This window comes from Parasteatoda tepidariorum, chromosome 1 (genome assembly GCF_982258835.1).
Source record: "Parasteatoda tepidariorum strain Cologne lab strain chromosome 1, Ptep-v5.0, whole genome shotgun sequence".
NCBI classification, from domain to species: domain Eukaryota; kingdom Metazoa; phylum Arthropoda; class Arachnida; order Araneae; family Theridiidae; genus Parasteatoda; species Parasteatoda tepidariorum.
The window spans coordinates 70,334,149-70,358,454 of NC_141755.1; the positions used below are offsets into that span (position 1 = coordinate 70,334,149).

Consider the following 24,306-nt stretch of genomic DNA (forward strand, 5'->3'; position numbering starts at 1 on the left):
ATTGGTGCTATATATATATATATATATATATATATATATATATATATATATATATATATATATATATATATATATATATATATATATATATATATATATATATATATATATATATATATATATATATATATATATATATATATATATATATATATATACATACATACATACATACATACATACATACATACATACATACATACATACATACATACATACATACATACACGCTTACAAGTTGTTGAAATCTTTCTTGTCAGTACTGAAGAAGGCGAGGTGTAACACATTATAAGCTGATTACCTGATGAAACTTGTAGATTTTTTTAATAATCACCTTTCAACTTTTTACTCTTTCCTCCTACATTAAAACATATTCTCCATTTCCTCAGCCTTCACTGAGGAATTCGTATGATTCCGATAGTGATTTCAGTTTTGCTTAGCTTAAATATTAATTAGCGTCCCCTAATGAGCGCACTTGATTTTATTTTTATAAAGAATTCTCAGAATATAAATTAAATACGGTGAGAAAGATGAAGTTAAAAATATCTAAATCTGTTTGTTTGAAACTTGAAGGTGTTTCCTTTAATCATCTTTTTAAAAATCCCGCTTTTGTTCCTTGAGCGATTAAACTGGCTTTAAAGTTTTTAATTCCGCGTAATAATTTCAAAAGACTAAAAATACTAATAAAAATTTGATGAACATATTAAAATATATATATTGCATTTGTTTCTTTATTCCAGTATGGTTGCGAGTTGTTAACTAGACTTAATTGTGCGTTTTATTTTTAATTCGCAAAAATATTTCTTTGGGAATTGTTTTAAAAATATTCTTACTGTATTATCTATGTTTACTAACACAGATAATATGTTTACTAACATAGATAATCTGAAAAGATCAATTACATTTACCTCTTGGCAAATATCCTATTCGTTTTTTTATAAAAAAAATAGGACTAATAATAGGTCCAATGCTCTCAAAAAATCTTTTAAGAGACTCGCGACTTATGCACTTGAACGACCCATCCCATAAGAACATTCCGAAATTAGATCAGCTGAAGTATTGTGTGACGGGTGCATTAAATAATTCACTTTTCTGCTTTTTTGCCTCGTCTACACGACACTATGCTCATACTATGCATATATATTTTACTCCGAAACAATACACATCGCGAAATGCGTGGAATTAGAATATTTATTGGTAAAGAAGAATTTGTTAGGTTTCAGATTTATAAAGGAAATAGTATATTGTTTGCAACTGTATTGAGCCACGGTAGCTTTGTTTTATACAATTTTTACTTTTGGTTAAATTTTCAGATATAGTAGTTTTTCGTGTATGAGACGTTACAAAGAGTTCAATGTTAATTAGTAGGGATAACGTAAGTCGTATTAATAACAGTTAAATAAAAAGTCAACTTTTAGCTCTCTTATGCCATTTTATTTATCGTTTGATAATGTGTGAAAGTTCTTATAGCTTTTATGGTAGTGTTGGATATACTCTGATTTAAAGGTAATTTATTACTGAATAAATGGAAACACCGGACGGTGCTCGTGCTTGGTTAATAGCCGGAGCTGCTTGCGTTATTAATATGCTGCTATCTGGACTATCTCGTATGGTAGGCATTCTGTATATGGCTATTATGTCAAACTATTATGTTAGTAGAAGCGAAGCTGCTTTGCCGTTTGTCGTAAGAAACAGCATTCGAATGTTAATGGGTAAGTGTTCATTTAAATCCTTTTTTGTAAACTAAGCTGATTGATTCGGTTCTCTATTCACCCTTTATATTTTTGAACTCATTGTCAAGAAAGCATTCTATTAATATTTAAGAGAATGAACTGAAGTTAATATTCATGCAAAGAAGGAACAAAAATTTCATTTAAGTTCATCGAATAGCTTCTGAGAAAGGCGAAATGAAAAATATTAAAGGTAGTTTAATTGCTTTATGAAACTTTGAGGTGTTTTTAATAATCTCCGTAAAACTCCTTTCCATTTCTCCGGGAATTAATAATTTCTATCCTATCTTTCTCTATAATGATTCGATAGATTTTGATAGCATTTCTGTTATTTAATAGCTTAAATATTGATTTTTAATATTGATTATTAAATTTTCGATCCCTAATGTTTGTTCTTTGAGTTCAGTTTTAAAGATATCCTGAAATTATATATTAATCGCGGTGTGATTAAAATGTTATTTCCTGCATACAGAACATTCCGCATATTTTAAAATGTTTGTTTGTTTTAAAATTGTTTTGCTTTAATAATAATTGTTTAAAAAATGTTTCACATTTTAATTGGTTTCAAAATTACAAGGCTACGGAGTTGAACATTAGTAGTCGTAAACCCAAAATTTGGCCGGCTGTTCAACGATGGTTATAAAATTATAAAATAGATAAAATATAAAATAATATAAAATAAAATATATATTGAACTAGTTAGGAGAATCAATAAATGTTTGCGCATAATTATAAAATTAGTTTATCAAAATAAAATGTCATGCAATTTTTTTTCTAACAGTTATTTATTATTTAATTCGGATCTGAAATTTTCAGTTGTAAGGTATACAGATTTTTATATCATTTTGAACTACTTATATAATTTTAAAAGACAAAATGCAAATTTCGATTAAAAGTATATCAACATTCTGAAAATACGACTTTCCCAAATTTTGTTGTAAAGAAATAATTCGACTGATTTTGTACAGGTATCTATTATCCAATTTCAAAACAATGTATAAGTAAATTGAACAAAATACAGGTTTTATATATTACACATCACATTGAAAGTTCTTTCGATCGAAGTTAAATGTTAGCCAATTTCTAATGCTTTTTATTCTTTTTTTAATTTTCATTTTTTTATTTATTCTTACTGTTCCATTTACACAACAAGAGTAAATCAACAACAATACATCAGATGCATTTTAGTTGAATAATGTTTATAATTGCAATTATATTCCATACAATTGTTATTTTTTATACAAAGTCATTATTGCATAAAAAATCTCAGCAATAAATTCTAAAACAAATATTTTGGTTTATTCATGCGTGCTACGAAATGTAAAGATTAAATTAACATTTCTAAAAATTTATGCAAGGATCAAATTTAATAAAAGAACTAGAATATTTTAGCTGTGACGTTGCAATTCTGTTTTTTTTCCATCAGCAAAACGATATTCAATGAAATAAAAAGTTTGATGAAGTGTTGAAACTCTGTATCATTTCGTCTTAGATAAGAATTATTTGTCTTATTCCTGCATTTCTATTTTATTAAAGTAAGAAATATTTTAATGTAGGTGAAGATGCTAAATTTTAAAATACATAATTTTTGTTTATGAATGCAACTTTTCGCCAAATTTCGTATGAGTTCAATTATTAAATTACTATTTTTTAATACTTTTGTTGCACTGATTCAAGCAAGTTCAGTTTTCAAAACAAAAGATTTTAACGGAAGACCCAGATGTTAGAATTTAGAACATACATTAATAGATAAATATGGTATACTTAGAAGAACCTGATGTAGGATATGCCTGGATAGTTGCTATCGCATCTTGCGTCATCAACATGCTTTTATCTGGACTTAACAGGATGGCCGCCATCTTGTATGTCGCGATTCTGAACTCGTATCAATGTACCAGGGAACAAGCTATGCTCCCATTTTCTGTAAGAAATGGTTTTCGAATGTGTACAGGTGAATTTCCAGCTTTTTATTGTTTTTTGTTGTGTTCTGTGGAATGACTAAATATGAATCGTGATTGAAATGATGTATGTAAAAACTGTGGTGCACTGCCTCTTCAAGTGTGTTGAACAACTCAAAAATTTTTGTGAAGGAACAATTTATATCAGGGTAACACTAAATTGAGCTTTTATATGCAATTAAAAGGGTGTAATTTAAATCTGAACACTTATATTGGAGCAAGCTTGCACCAAATGTTTTGCGTATTAGCAACATCTCGTACTCAAACAATCTACAATATCCAAAGCATGCCGAAATTGGTGTTTTTGGATGCGAAAATAATTTACAAATGTTGCGAATGCGTAGAGCTTGGATTACGATTTCTCAATTATTGGTGTTTGGATTCGACTATTCTAATGCGATGGCTGGTCGTAACGAATTCCGCACCAGGCTCGTACCGACCACAGTGCTAATGTAAAATATTCTCAGTGGTGGACGAATCATGGATTAGGTTTTCGTCTCCATGTAATGCAAATGCGGGTAGGTTCAATCAAAAAATCCTCCGCGAAAGTACATTTTCCCCAATGCTTCAACCAAGAAAGAGTTCCTTCGTCTTCTGGATTGGATTCAAAATTACAAGGCTACTGAGTTGAACATTGGTAGTGATAAGACACAAAATAGGGTCATCTGTTCAACGACTGTTATAAAAAAAAAGTATATATGAGCATTTGACTTTGTGTTACTCTGAAATAAAGTGTTCCTTTGCATCTTTGATTTATTCGACTTCAAATAACCAAAAGATACTATTCCATAGTTTTTACAGTGTGGATTCATTTAAAACAAACAGTTGACCTTAAATTCTAATGCATTCATTTGAGAATAAACTTAATTCTCACGAATTGATTTGAAAAGAGACTGTTGTACTTAAATTTTCCGCTATTCATTTGAGAATAGATTGTAGTATTTATAAAAATTATCATGAAATCGTTTATAAACAGTCGATTGAATTTAAATTTTTTGTGAACAAAAATAGTTGTACTTAAATTCGCATGTTTTCGTTCGAGGACAGACGCTAGTGCTTTTCTCAAGTATTCATTGTACGCTACTTCATTGTGGTTGTTGCGAGCTCAGAGCAGTACATGCATCAACCAGAAAAATGCATAAAAATATGCATTTTTTAAAATTATAAAACATAATCTGCTGTTTTTATTAGTTTTCAAACCCATTATAGTTTGGGGAAGTTAAATTGACTGTTAAATGAAACGTGTCCTTAAATATCTTGGTTGCTATGACGATTGTTCATTTTTTATAGCTTTTCCTCGAGACATTTGAGCAAAATGACTTTAGATGAAATATTTTATTCCCTCGATTCTTATTGAGATACTAGGTGCTATTATAATACTTATAATTAAATATATAACTATTATAATGTAATGTTTAAATGTATTACCTAGAATTTAACTACTGCATTTAAATGGTTATTTCTTATCTAATCTAAATTTCAATCTGAAGTGATTTGTAATAATTTAAACATTACTATCCCTTTCACAGCATATATTTTAACTCATTTAATTAGTTTAGTTCTGTAGGCTTAGTTCCCTAGGCCGGGATAACCTGGTTGGCAGGGCGCTGGACTCACTCTTTGAGAGAACGTGAGTTTACAGCCGGTCTTGCAGTAAATGGTGACTGGTGCACATTAAATTTGTCAGTTCACAAAGTCCTCCTTGTTCTCATAACAAATCAATACCTATAGGAGTACTGAATTGGAGATTGATCGTTCTCTGGTTCAGGTCAAAATTACGATCTGTGGACGATTGAATGGATGTATAAATATGTCCGCCCTATAAACGGGTGTGACGTATGGGTGCGACAAAAGTCAAATTCTTGGCGATAGATGGCGCCACTGGAAAAGAAGAATACTCAGATCCCATCTGCCTTAATGGCCGACGATAACAACAAGAACAGTGCTCTATGTTAATTTTACTTTATTTCATAACCCTCATTAAAGAGACGATTCAATATTTTGGGCCGTCGCCAATAGCCCATTGTGCAGCTCTAGTGCGACGTAAATGAACTACAGCAACAACAACAATATTTTGGGTTTACGACAATTAATGTTCAACTCCGTAGCTTTGCAATTTTGAACCCAATTTAGAAAGGGAACTCCTGTATCAAGTACTGGGAGAAATTTGTCTTCTTGGAGGTCTTTTTGATGGAACTCACCCGCATTTGCGTTACATGGGATATGGGATAGAAAACCACGAAAACCTATTTCAACCCATGATTCGTCTACCACTGAAGATATTTTATGTTAGCGCTGTGAACGGTGAAAGCTGGATGTGGAATTCGTATCGACCCGCCATCGCCGGGATTCGAACCCGGTTCCTCAAGGTTAATTAAACAAAGAGCTAAACAGCAGTTAATCACATTGTAACTATCCTGATTATGACTTAGTACACTCTCTTGTAATACGCTAACAACTATGTTTTGGTGCGAGAATTGGTTTTTAACACTGTAAAAATGTACAAATCAAATTACGGTAATAAGTACCATCACTCAGGGTGCTGATATGTCTAACTATGAAATCCATTTTCTCCGATAAATTTTACGGAAGAAAAAATCTGATGTACAGTGTGCAAAATAAAAAACGGATCATCCTTAATAACTTTTGATCTAATGATCAATTCTTCTCATTGTAAGACTCAATTTTAATGGCTCGAGGGAGTGACCTCAAATATGCTAATTAATAAGTTCAGAAATCAGACGGAAAAACCTACTTTCTCTGAATAAACATAACTTTTTTTCAACAGATTTGAATTTTCGTCCACCAAAATATAGCTTCAATTTGGGAAATATGGTTCTTATCAGGAAGGATTCAAAGTTACTTTTTGCATATTTCACCATATTTCGAGAGCTTTTTAAGCTAATCAAAAACCTTTTGCATATAGTTATGAAATTCGTTTATCCAAAGAAAATTCCGTGCAAAAAAGAAATTTTAGTAAATATTTATGTTTTTTTGTTGTTATTTTATTAAATAATATTCGAAAAATTTTAATATGCTAACAATATTTTAATGGGATATGCAGTTTTTTACATAATTTTCAAGTAGGGGAGAGTCGGGTAGCCCCGCCCACTGTGAATTTCATATGTATAGAATATTTTTTCAAGTCAATGGGCCATCGGATATTAATTGTTATATTAAAAAAAGATTCTTTTCAAAGTTTCATGTATTTATGCAGTTGTTAACATGGTAAGCAATAGTTTTGAAAATATGTCGAATATAGTAGTCATGAAATTAAGAAAAATTTGTTGAATGTTTCGATTAAACTTCACTTTAATACTAAAAATTTTTTTTCTTCTATATATACAGCATTAAAGTATGTAGTCTTAAGTTTAATTTGCACAAAGAAAGAAGTCTATATGCGAAACATTGTTCGAGTAATTACAAATTTACAAAAAAATTGGATTTCGGGTAGCCCGCTCACATGAATGTCAGGTATCAACGACCAATTTTATTTCGTCGATAAATGTGCGGTTGCAAAGATTATTATTTTATTTCTTCAAATTTGAATGTTATATGCATTTTTAACAACAAATATTGTTGTCATTAAATGATTGTTATTATATGATAGAATTCACTAGAAGTATATAAATACGTAATAAATAAAATAATTTTGTGATAAACAAGGTTTAACTATTGTCAATACATTGGTCACTTTCATTTACACCTGAAAAAACAGTCAAAAAACATAATTTTTGTAACTGAGTGGGGCTACCCGACACATTTTGAAAAGAGCTGAAAAACATGTTTTTTAAAATTTCTATTAATTTAAGTTAAACTATTCTTTTTTTGGTTTATTCTTTGTGCATTATTTAATTAGATGATAAAACAATAGAAACATGCAAAAATATTGATTATTACTCATTATTATGCAGAAATATAAGCAATACTCCTTAAGTGAGCGGGGCTACCCGACTCTCCCCTACGTAATTTCACATGGCAAAATACAAAATTTGAGAGAAATCTTTCAGGAAATATTCAACTAATTTTCCTAAAATTTTGTATTTTGGAAGTAAAATTATATTCTTTAAAATGGTGCTTATTCTTTAAAATTGTATACCTTGCAATTCAATCTCTTTTCAATCATTCTTAAATAAAATAATGAAAAATTATAAATATTTACTAAGAGTTATTTTTAACACGGAATTATCTTTGGAAAAGCGAATTTTATAAATTTTTGCGAAATTTTTTCAATTCGCTTAAAAAGTTCTTCGAGATACAGCGAAATACGCAAAAAGTAAAATTAACATTAAGGGGTCCAAACTTTGAATCTCTCTTCTGTCCCAAACTATGGGGATCATATTTCCCAATTTGTAACTACCCCTTTTATTTTGGGTGTCAAAAATCCGAATCCGTCGAGAAAAAGATGTGTTTATTCAGAGAAGTACGCTTTTGTGTCTGATTTTGTAACTTAAAATATCGTTAATTACCATATTTGAAGTCACCTACTCGAACCATTAAGATTGAGTCCTAAAACATGAAGATCCGATCATTAAATCAAAAGTGTATCAGGGTGGTCCGTTTTTTCTTTTGGCGCACTGTACTCTCATTTTTACTGTAATATTTACCGCAAAATCACTGATTAACAGTATTTAAGTAAATAATATGGTAGAGATTTGGGTGTCAAATATTATGACAAAAATAGATTTTACAGTAAAAGGGATTTTAAGGATGCTACACGCAGGGTGCTAGTACTTTTTAGAGAAATTTGATCAGTAATTTTTTTAGAGAGTACTTTTAAGTCTTCTATTGTATATACCTGTACTTTGATATAACTGATTTTCATTTTTACTTTTTATTTGTTATGCATCAGCATTACGAATGAAAAGTAAAAATGAAAATCAGTGAAGTTGATTATGCGTCATTTACTCTATTGTGAGACATTGAATTTCGAAACTTTATTAGTCTTTTTCAAAGCTAACTTAATTTTTAACTCTGAGTTCATCTCAACTCAAGTGATAGAGTTAAGTTTGATTTTTATGTATTGACTTTCGTTTAGGTCCCTTGGTTGGAATTGTAGGCCAGACATATGGTATTCGTACGGTAACCTTCTGCGGAGGTATGCTGGCAGCTGCTGGAGCAGCACTATGTTGTTTTGCACCTAATGTCTTATGGCTAGCTATATTTTGGGGTGGACTTCATGGTAAGGTTTGCTTATGAGGTGTTTTTGTTTCATGTTAAATACATATGGTATTAACAAACAAACGTACCACCTTTATTGAACGATGCAGAAAACATATAAGTTCGAAAATAATTAAAATAAACATATATTCACCACCAAGAGAATATTTCTTGTATAGGCGATTATGAAGAATAAGTACACAATAAATTTAAAACAGTAAACATAAAAAAACATGCCAAAAATTAATTATCTTCTAAGATTTATACACATAATACACACCCATATTGAAGCTTATACTTATACATATTTGAAAACTGAATATATAAGCACATAACCTCTCTCTCTCTGTATATATATATATATATATATATATATATATATATATATATATATATATATATATATATATATATATATATATATATATATATATATATATATATATATATATATATATATATATATATATATATATATATATATATATATATATATATATATATATATATATCCGTCCATGTAAGTTGAACTGATTTTGCTGCTCGCTTTATAGTCCCCCCTTTTCAATGTTTTTTCTTTTTATTTTATTTTATTATCTGTTTTTACATGTTATTTTTACTTATTTGTACTTTTTGTGATCTATTTCATTTGTTGTTATTTTTTAAAAAAATTTTTGAGTGCTCCTCACACTATTGTATTAATTTATTTAGCTTTGGCTTTATTGATACAATATCAGAAAGCACTCTGTTTTGCGGATATAATCGTGTGGGCTGAAGAAAAGATTATATCCTTTTTTTCCGGTTTTTTAATTAACATTTCATGATTTTTTTATTTTTTTTTTATTTATTATTATTTTTAATAAACTGTTGTTTGTTATTTTTTACTTATTATTTCCCCCCCTTTTTCATATGTCTATTATTTTTCTTTGTTTTATTCTTCGTTATGAACTTATATATATATATATATATATATATATATATATATATATATATATATATATATATATATATATATATATATATATATATATATATATATATATATATATATATATATATATATATATATATATATATATATATATATGTTGTTGAGCCGTCTAGTCGGGGGTATGCCTCTGGGGCGTGACCCCTGGCGGTTTTTAAAGGGGACGATTCTCATGGCGCTACTTTCCGGGCTTTTCCATAAATGGCCCAACCATCTCAGCCTACTACTGCGGATTATATGGGTAATTTGGGACTGCTTATAGAAGTTCGAAGTTATATCTGGTTCGCCATCATTCCCTTTCTATATATATATATACATGAAATTATCTATATATATGTTATTGCTCGAAGGAGCGAAGAAGATAAGCCCCGTCACCAATAATTGCCATGACTTGTGGTTGGGGCACTATAGCACCATTTATGCTTAAAATTTCTGCAGCCATTTTAGGAAGGATCAAAAATAAATTTGAATAAAGACTTTTTAAATAGGTTTTTATTTCTTTGAAAATACATAATTATTCTAAATAAATGATTAACGTATAGCTAACTATTTAACACTAATTAAATCATAACTTAAGACAACATAAAAAAAATGAATCTAAATAAATACTCAACGTATTGCTAAATTTGTAACACTACTTAAATTATTACTTTAGACAACTTAACAAAATGAATGATAACTACAGTGTTGCCAATAGATAGAGAAATACCCGAGGTTATGGTGCCACGTAAGAAACATACCTATAATCGTTAAATTAAGGTTATCTTTTCATAATTAAGAACAACTCGCCTTCGATTGAACTTATGAATTATCACTGTGGTAAATGCTGTTTAGGTTTGCAAATAGTGTTCCTTTTTTCCCCTGTTTGTTCTAAATTTTTTTTCTACATACATTTAGGCATAGGATTTGGTTTTGCCAACACTCTTTTCCAAGTGGTAGTAAACCAATATTTTGAGAAGCATCGTGCCACAGCTTCTGGTATTGCTTTGTCAGGTGCATGCGTCGGAAGCCTAGGATTTCCATTTATGATTGAAAGCATTCTTGATTCTTATGGACTTGCTGGAGGATTTCTCATGTTAGGTGGAGTTCTTCTTCACGTACTGCCCCCATCTCTGTTACTGAAATCTCCACCGTGGGTAACACATCCTAAACAATACGCTAGACAATGTGAGTATGATTATAATCATATTATAAAGAGTTCTGTAATGGCCACTCTTCATATAGATTTATAATATTTTTGAAATAAATATAGATTACAGGATGCAATTAAATATTCAAGTGGACTAATATGTTTTCAAACTTTTACCAATCCTTTTTTAGATCAATAAGAGCAAAGGAGAGATTAAAATAATCTGAAACCAGTTTGTTTGAGGATGAAGCTAAATGGCCTTTATAAACGCAACGCATTAACCTTTTCGGCTCCACGGGGACATACACCGATGAGCCATTATATTATGACCACCCTGATAATAACATGTAGGACCACCTTTAGCCCTCAAAACTGCTAGCACCCGCCGTGGAATTGATTCCACAAGGTGCTGATAGGTAGTCTGAGGTGTCTGGTACCAAGCGCTCACCAACTGGTCCTGCAATTCCCTCACATTGCGAGGGGGTAGCGTGGCAGCACGAATTTGGTTTTCCAAATAGGACCACAAATGCTCTATTGGATAAAGGTCAGGTGAATTTGGGGGCCAAGACATGACTTGAAAGTCACTGGAATGTTCCTCGAACCAATCCATGACGATTCAACCTTTATGACATGGTGCATTTTCCTGTTGGTAAACACCATCCCCCGCAGGAAAAACTGTTGCCATGAATGGGTGAACCTGGTCTGCAACTATGTTCAAGTAGCTTACAGACGTCAGGGATTGTTCTATGAGGATTATGGGTCCTAATGTACCCCATGAAAACATTGTTCCTGGCCCAGAAACCATGAAAACCTGGACGATCCCATTGTTATAGATGGAGGGTGGTCATAATGTAATGGCTCTTCGGTGTATATGTCCCTCAGATATTTTTAAAAAATCTTTTGGGATAAATAAGCCTGAATTTTATACAAACGCATGTCCCACTGGGTTTCTGTTATTATATTAACCTATTAGGCTAATTCACCGAATATTTTTATTTTCACTTTATTTAATCTATTAAAATAGTAATTTATATTTTTATAAGAAAATAAAAATTGATCTTTAACCCTTTTAAGTTTTGTAGACAAATAAACTGGTTTTTAATCCTTTCATTTTCCGTTTTGGTTTCAATAATGATTAATCAGAGCATGAAAGATTTTTAGTTTTCCTGCCCAATAAATAAATTTGAGATTTCTTATTTGAGTTTCTATATTTTTACGATGATACTCTAGAAATATGTAGGTTGGCCAAAATTAAAGTTGGTCATGTGTTTGAATCTGAATAGGTTTTAGGCGGATTTTGCATTTTCCGGGCTGTTACTATTTTGGTCATCTTTTAAATTAAAGGTGGGGCGAATATCGTGCATAAAATATTTAAATGAGTTGCTATCACTGAAATTTATATTATTTTTAAATTCTATCTTAAATATTTAGTTTCGAGAAATATTGGTTATTTTATTATTTTGCACCATAAAATCTAAATTCTTATGTTGTATTGACATCGTTCATTAACTGTGTTCTTCGTACAACAAAAGCATTTGATTTTCTAATGTAATACTTATTTGTTATTTAATAATTAATATCTCAAAAAAATGTAAGGCTCCTAAATGCATTTTTTCTTCCTTCAAAAATTTGTAAAGTTGTACTAGTTTACTTTTGAAACAAACACCTGACGTTGACTTTAGAACCCCATTTGATACAATAGCCAAAACTATTCTTGTTTTGCTTACCTAATTATTGCTATTTCAAAAATGTTGTTTGTTTTTATTGATCATTGCTATTGTTTTATTTATTATTTAATCGCAGTTTTGATTTGTGAATTTATCTTTTATATTATTAAGGTTGTACAGCGCGCAAAATGAAAATTTTACACCATTAATAATTTGTGATCTAATGAACGTATTTTCACTTAGAAGGATATAATTATAACCGTTGCTGAACACCCAACCCAGTTTTGAACTTACAAATGTTTCAATGTTCAATTTCCTAGCCGTGAAATTTTGAACCGAATCCTGAAGACAAGGGAACTCCTGGATCAAGTATTTAGAGAAATTTGCCATCTTAGAGGACTGTTTTATGTATCTAACCCGTGTTTGCATTTGCATTACATTGAGTGGAAAACCACGAAAACCTCCTATGGTTAGCCTGACGGCAAGGGGACTCTAACACCATGATCCGCCTACTACTGAGTGTAATTTTAGGCCAGCGATATGATCGGTCCAAGTCGGGTGCGGAATTCGGATCGACCAGCCAACGCTGGGATTCAAACCCGGATCACCTCATTTAGATTTATATTTGTTCACGCTGAAATGTATTTCTCAAGAAATGTCCATTTTAAGCAATTTTTACGTCGTTTTCATACCGATTATTACCATCATATACTGGATTAGTATTACCATCATATTACCATCATATACTGGATTAGTATGACCATCATATTACCATCATATACTGGATGGATTACTACCATCATACCGATTATTACCGATTATTACTCGTTTTCATACCATCTGTGAGTCAAAATGCTAAATCTTGTTAGTCAAAATTAAAGTAATTTTTTTTGAGGAGAATCCAAATCTGCGATAAAAAGCATAGGTTCTGATTTATGATTTTGAAGTTACTCTTACCCCCATGGTTAAGATCAGAGGTTGAGTTTGGTATCATTGTGTGCATTTCTTGGAACTATTTTCTTTGAGAACTTTTTGAACTATGCGATTTTTTCGGGACAATCGAGTACTGTTTCTAAACTATTATGGCCTTTCGTTGCACCGCAATAATTCTTCAAGAGTGTAGCTAAAATTTTATAAATGTGGGCTTAATTTTGATATATTTAATGATTTTTCATTATAGTAGCCCTACAAAGTGATAAGCAGTCTAGAAAGCAGGATAGTGAAAAACAGCAACAGAAATTCAATGCACCAGCACTTGATGTTAACAGTACAAAACAGGTGATTCGCCATACGTCTTTCAGCAGCAATCCAGTGGAAGAACTTGTATACGTAAATAGAAACCATCCTTGCGATCCCAAAAATATTTCTCGGTCACTAAGAGGGAATGAAATTTGGGAAACTGAAGAGGAATTGAGAGCTGTTTGCATTTTGTACAGAGTTACCAAAACACCTGTGATGAAAGTTAAACAGTTGGATAAGGTAGGTTAATCCGTTTTTTATGTTTATTCTTTTAAGCGTGTGATAATGGATTTGAAAAGTGTACTACAATTTAATCTACTGGGGTACCGCGCGTGGCGAGTTCTATACCTGCACGCAACACCTGCGAATCAATGAACCTTTTTTTTCCAGTTTGCTTATCTATGGTTTACGGTGAATTAAGTTTTCTTTTTTTGCTGCGTTAAATTATAGATCTGTCTTTTTTAGGATCAATCAAAAAAATATGCAGAGCCTTGTTTGGAAATTGTTATGAACTTTAATGTTTCCTTCAATAATGTTTTTTTTTCTAGTATGTAATGCCCGGTTCTTGAAACTTATTGATTAAACAAGTGTGTGGTGCATAGTCCTGAGGTTACTACGACTTTTACACATACAGTTTTTGTTTCATAACCATCGTTAAACAGTAGACCCAATTTCCGGGTTTACGACTACTAATGTTCAGCTCCTTAGCCTTGTAATTTTAAACCCAATACAGAAGACAAGGGGACTCTTAGATCAAATATTGGGAGAAATTTTATTGAACTAACTCGCATTTGCGTTACATGGAGAGGAAGACAGCGAGAACCTCCCATGGTTAGCCTGTTACAAAGGGACTCTAACCCATGATCCGTCTACCACAGAGGATATTTCTCGAAAGCTTGAACTCTCTATCCTCTGAGACATCGCGGCACTACACATAGAGTTTGTCACCTTCCACGATTCTTTTTTTTTCTTTTAAAGTTGTTGTTGCATGTTGCACTGTGGTTCCATGTAGAATGGTGAAATGAATGAGAAGGCCGAATTTAAATAACAATCAAATTCAATAATTATAAGAAAAATAAAATAGTGTGGGAAGTAATATTTAGGCTTCCCTATAAAACTTCCATTTGCCTGAAACTCAAGTTATACATATTCATAATTTTTATGACAAATGTCAGCGCCCTCGAATGGTGATTGAAACTAGTTGTAACAACGCACTCCGGATCTTGTTGCTGATCAATTAAAGGAAAAGAAAACTGTGTTCTAGCAGGCACCCTCGATTTTCTTCTTCTAATTTTTTCTAAAAAAAGAATACTTTGTGTGTTACTGTATATATATATATATATATATATATATATATATATATATATATATATATATATATATATATATATATATATATATATATATATATATATATATATATATATATATATATATATATATATATATATATAGCCTTGACTAGAGAGATTGCTTCAGATTCTTGCATTGTTCTGCCCGGTTCCTGTAATTTGACTTAATTAAAATAGATATGTAATGCATTGCCCATTGCAATTTACTCCATAACTTTAAAAAAAACTGCTGTAAATTGAAGCTGGAAAAATATATTTGAAGAAAGAAAAGTAAATATCAACGAACACTCTTGAAAGTGGACTATTCACCCACGCAATCCTCTTGTTAAATGAAAAGTCGAACAAGAAAAACACTCCCAAAAACAATACCACACTTTCTGATTTTAATTGTTTTTTTTTTACTCAATTAGTTGCTTAAGTGCCTTGCTCTGAAAATGAGCTTAAGTAAAAAAATTCTAAACACACACTGCACGTTTCTAAGTTTGTCTTAAGGCTGGATCTAAATTATTATTAATATTTTTTTATCTCTCATTAAGATAAAATGTGTGAGAGCTGAATATATTGAACTTTTAATTTCTGTTAATAGATAACAAATTTCATGAAAATATTTCTTTGGTAGAGTTAAAAAATAGAAATAAATTATTAACCTATTTATAAAAAAAGGTAGTAGTATACGAAATTGGTTGTTTAACCGTATTAGGTAAAAGCAGTTAATTAACGGTAGTTTTCAGAGTTAACAGTTTGAATATCATTTTATTTATGGTTATTTGTCTGTTTTGTTTAAATATGGTGATGTTTGTTTAAATATGACAATTAAATAAATTGTTATTTAACCATTTTTTTCGAGAAATTTCTAACAGTGCAGACTTATGCGTGAATTAATTGATACAGAATATTGTACATATTTAATGTCATTTAAAAAAATTATATTTATGAAATATTTATTTCTGAGAAATTAATTTTAAAAGTAGTCTGATAATTCTGAAAAGCATATTGTTATTAAACATATATACCGAACATGTACTATCTATTGTTAAATTTCATATCATTATCACTAATATTTTTATAGTATCTATAATAAAACTTCAAGTATCATTTTTCTCTTCATATTTAAATATTGCAGATTATTTTGTCCGTTCAGCTTTATTTTTGAAAAAGATGCATCAAAGTATTTATTTTTCACAGTTATAAATATTTAATTAACACAAAAAAAATTATACTTTCCATCTATTTTTGAGGCATTATTTATTTTATTTAAAGAATTGGTCGAATTATTAATACTCTTATTTAAGGAATAATTAATTTTTATGATGGGACAACATTCTTTATTATTCATGATTTTTTTTGCCGAGGGAAAAAATTATTTAAAGCCAATAACTGCAAAAAATAATATTTTTTTTTCTAATGGCAGGTACTGAACTTTAAAGTCCTTCTTCTGAGAAGATACCGGAAGTGTTGCTCATTTAACGTTACCCAGTGGGCACATGTGAGCCTAAGTCACGGAGAAGAGCAACATTACCCACGCCACACCGGCATAGATACCCGTTCATAGGGTGGGCCACATTCACACATCACAAAAAAAGACAACACAAAGAGAGAAACATCCATGCCCAGAGCGGGATCTGAACCCGCAGCTATTGACTTTGCAGTCAGGCACGCTAACTGCTCGACCACCTGGCCTGCAAAAAAATGAGTTAGAAAATAAAGAAGATACTAATTCATGAAAGACCACTTTTTGGTTTCATTAAAAAGCATTATTTGCCATAAATTAATGAGTTCTTTAGAATAAGAATTTAAAACAGAGATATATTTGTGGTTATCACGTGATACCCTACTGTGGCGACATCTAGTGATGAATTAAAACTTTAAAAAATAATTATTTTTCAATTTTTATTTATTTATTTATTTTTTTTTATTTTTATTTTTATTTTTTTAAATTTTTCAAAATTAGTTTTTAAAACGAAAAGGGAAATATGCAGAAAATTCTTAACATCCTATCATAGCCTAGAATCTAGTTCTTTTTTCAGTGCTTTATCTTTTAACATTCATGGAAGGAACGACGCGTAATGTTACAGATGACGTAAACAGCTCCCGAAACTACTAAAACTGAATAATTAATTTATTTCGTTTTATTGTTATTCTAATAAATAAAGAAACATTATTTTTACAAGTTAAAGTGAAAGGTGAGTGATTAGAAAGAACAGAAAATATGTAAAACTGATGGGAGAAGTATGAATTCATTGCCTTGCCAGTTTATTTAACTATTGTGGTTAAATAAAAAACAAGCAACGTGTTGTTGGATAAAATCGAAAATAGTCTTCTGTTTCACACTGATGGTAAATCAGTGTGATCCCTTATTAAAGAACTCTATAACTGCAAAGAAAGAAAGAAATATCTATCTTCGCTAATTTATAAATATCTTCAAAATATTTAAAAGTCACACACAGCCAGACACTTCTTTAATTGCATAAAATTATAATCATAATTATTATTAATATTTTTTTTGCAGATGTGTCATGAAAATGAAGGAGACAATCTCAAATCAGATAGTAAAATTTCTACGATTTCTGAACAGCTAAGTGGAAGTGTGATGCCATTCAAAGATAATAAAATTAGTAAATTAAAAACTGATGAAAACGATGGATCATTTTTTCAAAGTATCAAAGCTATGAAAGAAATATATACCAATCCGGTGTACGTCCTCATAAGCATCTGCATGGCAACATATGTTATCATTTTCATACCAATCATAACCGTGACCGTGGACTACAGCAAAGACAAAGGGATTTCGGAATCTTATGGGAAGTACCTCATCAATGCCCTTGCAATTGGTGACTTAGTTGGTTAGTATATATGCAAGGTATTAAATATGGTCACCCTGTAGTTAATTTATTATGTGCTAAAAATTATGTTTCTAAAAATAAGAATCAAATAATGAGTTTTAAATATTAAAACAAAATGTCAGCTTTTAGGTTTCTGAGTTCTGTTTCCTTTATGAATCAAACAGTATTTATGCATTTTAAAAAGAACTCAGATTATATAAAACTAAGTCATAATTTTTTTTTTATCTCCAGATAAATTAAATACAGTGCCCGCCGCTTTTAATGTGATCACATTGGTACCTGATTTTGAAGGTACTTGAAGATTTTGATTCTAATAAACGATAAATAAACATATTATACATTCCAAATATCAACCTTGCGTTAGACACGAAGAAGATTCCCCCCCCCCCCACAGAATTACGAGTATAAATGTAGAATACAGTTCATTAATGTACATTTTTAAAATTTAATAATTAATTAAATTTTTCAATTAAAATTAGTGTAACTATTTTAATTTAAATATAATTTTTACAAGATTAAAAATACACAAATTAAGGTAGATTTTCTTCATTCAATTTTCCAAATTATGAAATCACTCCCGAAGATCAAATTTGGTACAGTGTTGAATGGATCAGTGTTACCACTCATTGGTAATGTTCTGAAAATTCGAATAACTTAATCAATGATTTTTCTAGTATCCCACCATTTCCCAATATTTGGAAGTCCATTCTATTTTAATCTGTTGCATCCTGGACTTCCCGCCAAATCCCCTCTCACATGTTTCTTATTATTTCTATCGAATTCTCGCATGTTTCTTTCTTTATTATCTAATTCTAACGTGCTCTTCTGTCCTTATTGGACAAAACACATCTCACGTGTTTGTCTCGTTACTTCTGTTCTGTCATTTGGTGTTCATACACTGTGTAAGGATCTTGTTTATAGAACCGAAACTATAGTAAGTTCATTTATGTACTTTCATTTGTGCTTTATTCACGTTGTTTCTTTTTGCTTTAATCTACACAGTACAAAGTATACTCGATCCTTTTTGGACACCTTATTTTCTCTGAAAGAAAAGACCACCATCCTCACGCACACCTGTACACAACTCTTCCACATTCTAATAAATTCTACATTCCAATAATTCGGTGATAGCGAGATAACTGCATTTGATAACTGAAGAATTTTTTATGTTTTCATGTAAATATGAATCTAGTCTTGGAAATTTGATCACAATAATCGGCTGATTCCATTAAACAGTGTTTATACAAACCAATGGTCTATGTAATTATTCAGTTTAAAAATATTTTTGGCTCATATAAAGAAAAATTTTAAGATCGTTTAAATACATTTTTAACAAGTAGTTCGGCTTAAATTTCATGACCACATGCTCTTTTTTATCACGTTACACTGGGCTCCTTTGAGATGAATGCAGGATCGAAATTCTATTTTTCCCATAATTTAAGATTATCAAGACTATAAAAGAAATTATAATAATTATGTAGTATAATAAGTTAATAATACAGTATAATAATTTAATAAATAATTTATAACAATGCAGTATAATAATTAAAAAAAATTCTAATAATAATCAAAGAGTATTAATAATGAATTTTCAAAACGTGTTTTTTGTATTATATGTTGCATGATATTTTCAAGAATATCAAACACGATGATTGACATGACAATAGGGAAATCTTGCGATGCATGATCAGCTACAGATAATTATTTTTAAAATTTTCTTGTTACATAAATAAAAATACATTTCAAAATTTTTTTTAAGACAGATAATAATTAGACAGAGGAACATGTATTACGCTGCATTTATGCAAATTCTTGATCTTTTCTACTTGGTGTGTGGGGATTTCAAATCCGGAATTAGTTTTGCGTCTAAAGCTACAATTTTTTAGTCTATTTTTAGCCGAAATGAACAAGTTTTAAAAACTTTATAAATAACAGGAGACAGATGTAATGCTTCGACAAACATCTAAGGGAGTCGGAGCAATTGATGGAGTTGGATTTAATTTTTAAGATTTCTCTTTATTTTGTAAACTGATCTTCCACGGAAAAGAGCTTACACACTTCAAATATTTAACAGGAAATAAAACTAATTAAATAAATACGTGATACACACATCCGATACTTTGAGCTCCGAATGAATAAAACAAAATAACATGAACAAAGCACAAATAAAGGTACATATATAGATATCCTATAGTTTTGGTACACACAATAATCTTTCCCAGTGTCTCAACACAAAATGATAGTAGAAAAATAACGAGACAAAAACGTTGCAAAGAGAAAAGGATTGGTTTAACCAGTAGAAAAGAAGTACAGGACAATTTTTTCAAAATATTCAAGTGGGAAAATTAAAATTTTTAAAAAAATATGGGAAGATTCCCAAGGAAGCAAGGTTGCTTCACGAAGATTAGTGTTGAAGATTTAAAAAGATTAAAAATCAAACGTATCATTAAAATTCCAATTATAGAAGAAGATAAGAATTAAATTCTCATGGAAGATCATTTAATGTTTTGATTTTGGATATGGCTCTAAAAAAAATTCGAAATTCAAGGGTTTGTTCAATTTTACACAGGATTACACTGACATGAAAATATCCAGTTAATTAATATCAGCGATAGTGTTTGTTATGTTAGATAAAGTTTGTTTTTGGTTTAGGATCTAGTTTTTAGTTAATAAGACAACAATCTTACTTCCAGGAAGACTTTGTTTTGGTTGGGTGACTGATCGAGGCTTCATGACGATTCCTTCCTTCGTGACAACGTTGCTGGTCTTGCAAGGCATCTTCATTGCACTGTTTCCTATTACCAATTCCCTGTACACCTTCATGACACTTCAAGTCCTTTATGGAATGGCATCTGGGAGTATGCTCGTGCTATTTCCTGTACTGGTGCTAAAGTATGTGGACATGAATAAACAAGCAGTAGCAATAGCTTGTGTTGGCTTCCTTTCTGGTTTAGTCTCATTCTGCATACCTCCACTCATTGGTAAGAAAAGCTTAAACAACCTATCTACATAATAATACTAGAGGGGCTAAAGGGGAAAAATTTTCCAAATGAATACTGCACTGAGAAAAAAGTTTGGTCAAACTTACCAGAATATGGTAAAATTTACTATGTTTCTGGCTCTACAGGAATACCGAAAATCTCGATAAATTTTACCGAAGCACTATGATAATGATTTTTAGGTAAAATTTACAATAAATTATGGTTTTGTAATACGTGATAAAATTTGATAATTGTGGTAAAATTTGTCAATTTTAGCATGATACGACATAAAAACTATTTAATCAGTTGGCATTTTTTACTAAATGTTGATGTTTAGTAATAAGAATTATAATTTTGAAAACCAGAATTTCCGGTAAACTGTTGCCATACAAAGGGAAGAATTACGAAATGAATGGTTTAAATACCATATATTTTGATTTTCTAAACTAGAACTGTTTTTGGTTTTTTTGAAATTTTTTTTAACCAGAAATGTTATTACCATACCGTACGATAATTTAACCAGAATTTTTTCCCCATGCATTAGCTTAGTCATAGTATATATTTAGTGAAGAATTCAAAATATTAAATCAATTAAAATAATAATAATACATCCTATGCGAAAACGAGCTTAGCAGCAGTGAGTCCAAAAGGAATTAAACAAATGAGACAGTGAAAAAATGAAAAAAAATTGGAAAATATGACAACCAAAGCTGACGTTTTCAGGGGATGTTATGAAAGCAAAACCTTTCCTATCGAGAAAGCAAGACGAAGATCTAAAATTGCTTTCTCTGTGCCCCAAAGTTTTTGCCAAAGACCAGGAAAAGAATAGAATGCATAAAATACAATAAAACACAGAAGAATAATAAAGTTTATATTATACAATCACTATATTATCTTCTGTGTTTTATTGTATTTTATGCATTCTATTCTTTTCCTGGACTTTGGCAAAACCTTTGGGGTACAGAGAGGAAAGCAATTTTAGATTTTTGTCTTGCTTTCTCGATAGAAAAGGTTTTGCTTTTATGACATCCGAGGCTGGTACCCCCTGAAAACATCAGCTTTGGTTGTCATATATTCCAATTTTTTTTTTATTTTTTACATTGTCTTATTTATATATTTAGTGAGTCATAAATAGCTTCATTGAAATGCACCAAAACATGTAAGTTGAATTAATAAAACAAAATATTTAATTTTAGGAATAAAAACATATACAATTTAATTTGAATGGTCAAATGTAAGTCGTAAGAGCTACAATGCAAAAAATTACATATCGGCATCTCTTTCAAATGTGTGAACTGTACAACAAAATAAATGCTAATTTACGACCTCCAATCGGTATATTGTTTGAATTCCTTTTAAACATGACCGATGAAGTATTTTCATTTTAATTATTTTATTTGTTAGACATACTTCCCCATTACAGTTTGCACATGCAGCAAAAACAATAACTTTTCATTGTTGATTCTGTGAATGTGTTGTTTGGAGTTAACTTAAATAGATTTAAAAATCTTAATATTTCAAAGTGATATAAATGTTAAAACTATTTTCAATTCGTATTTTATTGCCAATTATCACTATCATCATAATTTATTTAATTTTTAGGTTACTTTCGGGATAAAGTTGGATCTTACGATGGAATGTTCTATTTGACCGGAGGGGTGTCCATTATATCAGGAGGAATGTGGTTGCTGGAACCCGTTGTCGTTAAACTTTATTATGGAGACAATTATCAAGAAAAAATTGACAATAAAAACTACTTTAAAAACATCGAAAGGCAGGAAAAAGAAGCCAAACCAAGCTGATCAGGAGAAGAAAAAACCTTGAAAACGTACCTGATATGTTCTAGCTCAGGGAAATTGAAACAGAGCTTTATTTTACTTTTAATGATTTAAAGTTTCAGTTGCACATCAGAACTATTTATTCTCTCTCAACGTTTTCAACGAGTTAGCACAAGAAATATTTATGTAACGGTTTTTACTCTTTTTGTATTAAATTAAAACTTTTTGTAACTATAAAGTATCTTTGTCATCCCAACTTTTCAAAGTCCAAGGCATGACAGGAGAGTATTTTCTCCCTGAAGAAATAACACTATGCAGTCTTCTTCAGTTGATTATAGAAAAATTTACACAAATTAAAGAAGAAAAAAAAGAAATTTTTTTTCCAAAAGAACACCGGTTTTTTCAATCAGAGGACTTGAAGTTTGCGTCATTAACCGTTCTCCACACTGAGAAAAAAAGTATGGCCAAAGTTGCCAAATACTAGTAAAATTGACTTTGCTTCTGGTTCTATGGTAATACCAAAACACTAAGTGATTTTTACCGAAGTGCTCTGGTTATGATTTTGGAAAACAAAATATAGTTTTAAATATGTTATAAAATTTGGTAAATAAGGCAAAATTTGGTAATTTTATCATGATACCTTAAAGCATGGCTTAAAAACCATTTATTCGGTAAAATTTACTTTTCAGTTCAGCATTTTTCACTTAATGTGTGATAATACGAACAATAACTTTTAAAAACAAAATTTTCAATAAATAGTTATCATATGAACGGAAAAATTACCAAATTAATGGTTTGAATACCATATCTTTTTTTTTACCAGAAATATCATAACTATACCAGCTGCTTTTTTGCTGTTTACAAGCATAATTTTCATTTGTGTAAAATATTTAAATTTTTTTGTCAAAATGTTTGTCAAAACATTTGTCAAAACATTTGTCAAAACATTTGTTTTTTTGTTTTGACAAAATTATAATGTTTTTCAGAGCCAACACTGTGATTGTTTATTTGCTGCTTAAATATTTTTGCCTCATAAAGCGTATTTTTTTAAATTTGAAATTGATATTGTTATTCCATGAATAATTATAAAAAGTATAGATTAACACTAGATTATTTTTGGTCAAAGCAAAATACTCTAAACAAAAAAAGTTATTTTTTACAAAATTTATTTTTGTGTAGGAAGTTACTTTTATTCCTTTTTAAGGAAGCACCGAAATTTAAGTAACCTATTTACTATTGTATAGTAAAAATAAAGAAAACGCATCTCAGCTTTACTTTATTTTTAAAAATTTTATTTTTCTTTAACGATGAAACACACATTACAAAAAGATAATCAATTGCTGTGGACAATGAGAATAAAAGAAAGTCAGTGCAACAGTAAAACATTTAGGCATAGTTTTCTTAAAAATGTTAAAAGGCACAACAAAAATCCCAAGGTTTTTAATTAATTCGTTAAAAAAGTTGTAAAATCTGCTTAAATA

General features: G+C 30.1%; 1 protein-coding gene across 2 annotated transcripts; it reads left to right on the top strand.

The window, feature by feature from the left end:
* The first annotated feature begins 1,074 nt into the window (after window positions 1-1,074).
* On the top strand, window positions 1,075-23,060 carry LOC107453240 (putative monocarboxylate transporter 5). Of its 2 annotated transcripts, none has more exons than XM_087166105.1 (7): window positions 1,075-1,712; window positions 8,727-8,870; window positions 10,734-11,003; window positions 13,813-14,111; window positions 17,733-18,066; window positions 20,760-21,047; window positions 22,650-23,060. In XM_087166105.1, the coding sequence occupies exons 1-7, from the start codon at window positions 1,526-1,528 to the stop codon at window positions 22,847-22,849; spliced, it is 1,722 nt and encodes a 573-aa protein (XP_087022231.1). In that variant the 5' UTR covers window positions 1,075-1,525; the 3' UTR covers window positions 22,850-23,060. The 2 variants fall into 2 exon arrangements, with proteins under 2 accessions (XP_087022231.1, XP_087022229.1); XM_087166103.1 differs by lacking the exon at window positions 1,075-1,712 and adding an exon at window positions 3,449-3,681.
* Window positions 23,061-24,306: the final 1,246 nt, after the last annotated feature.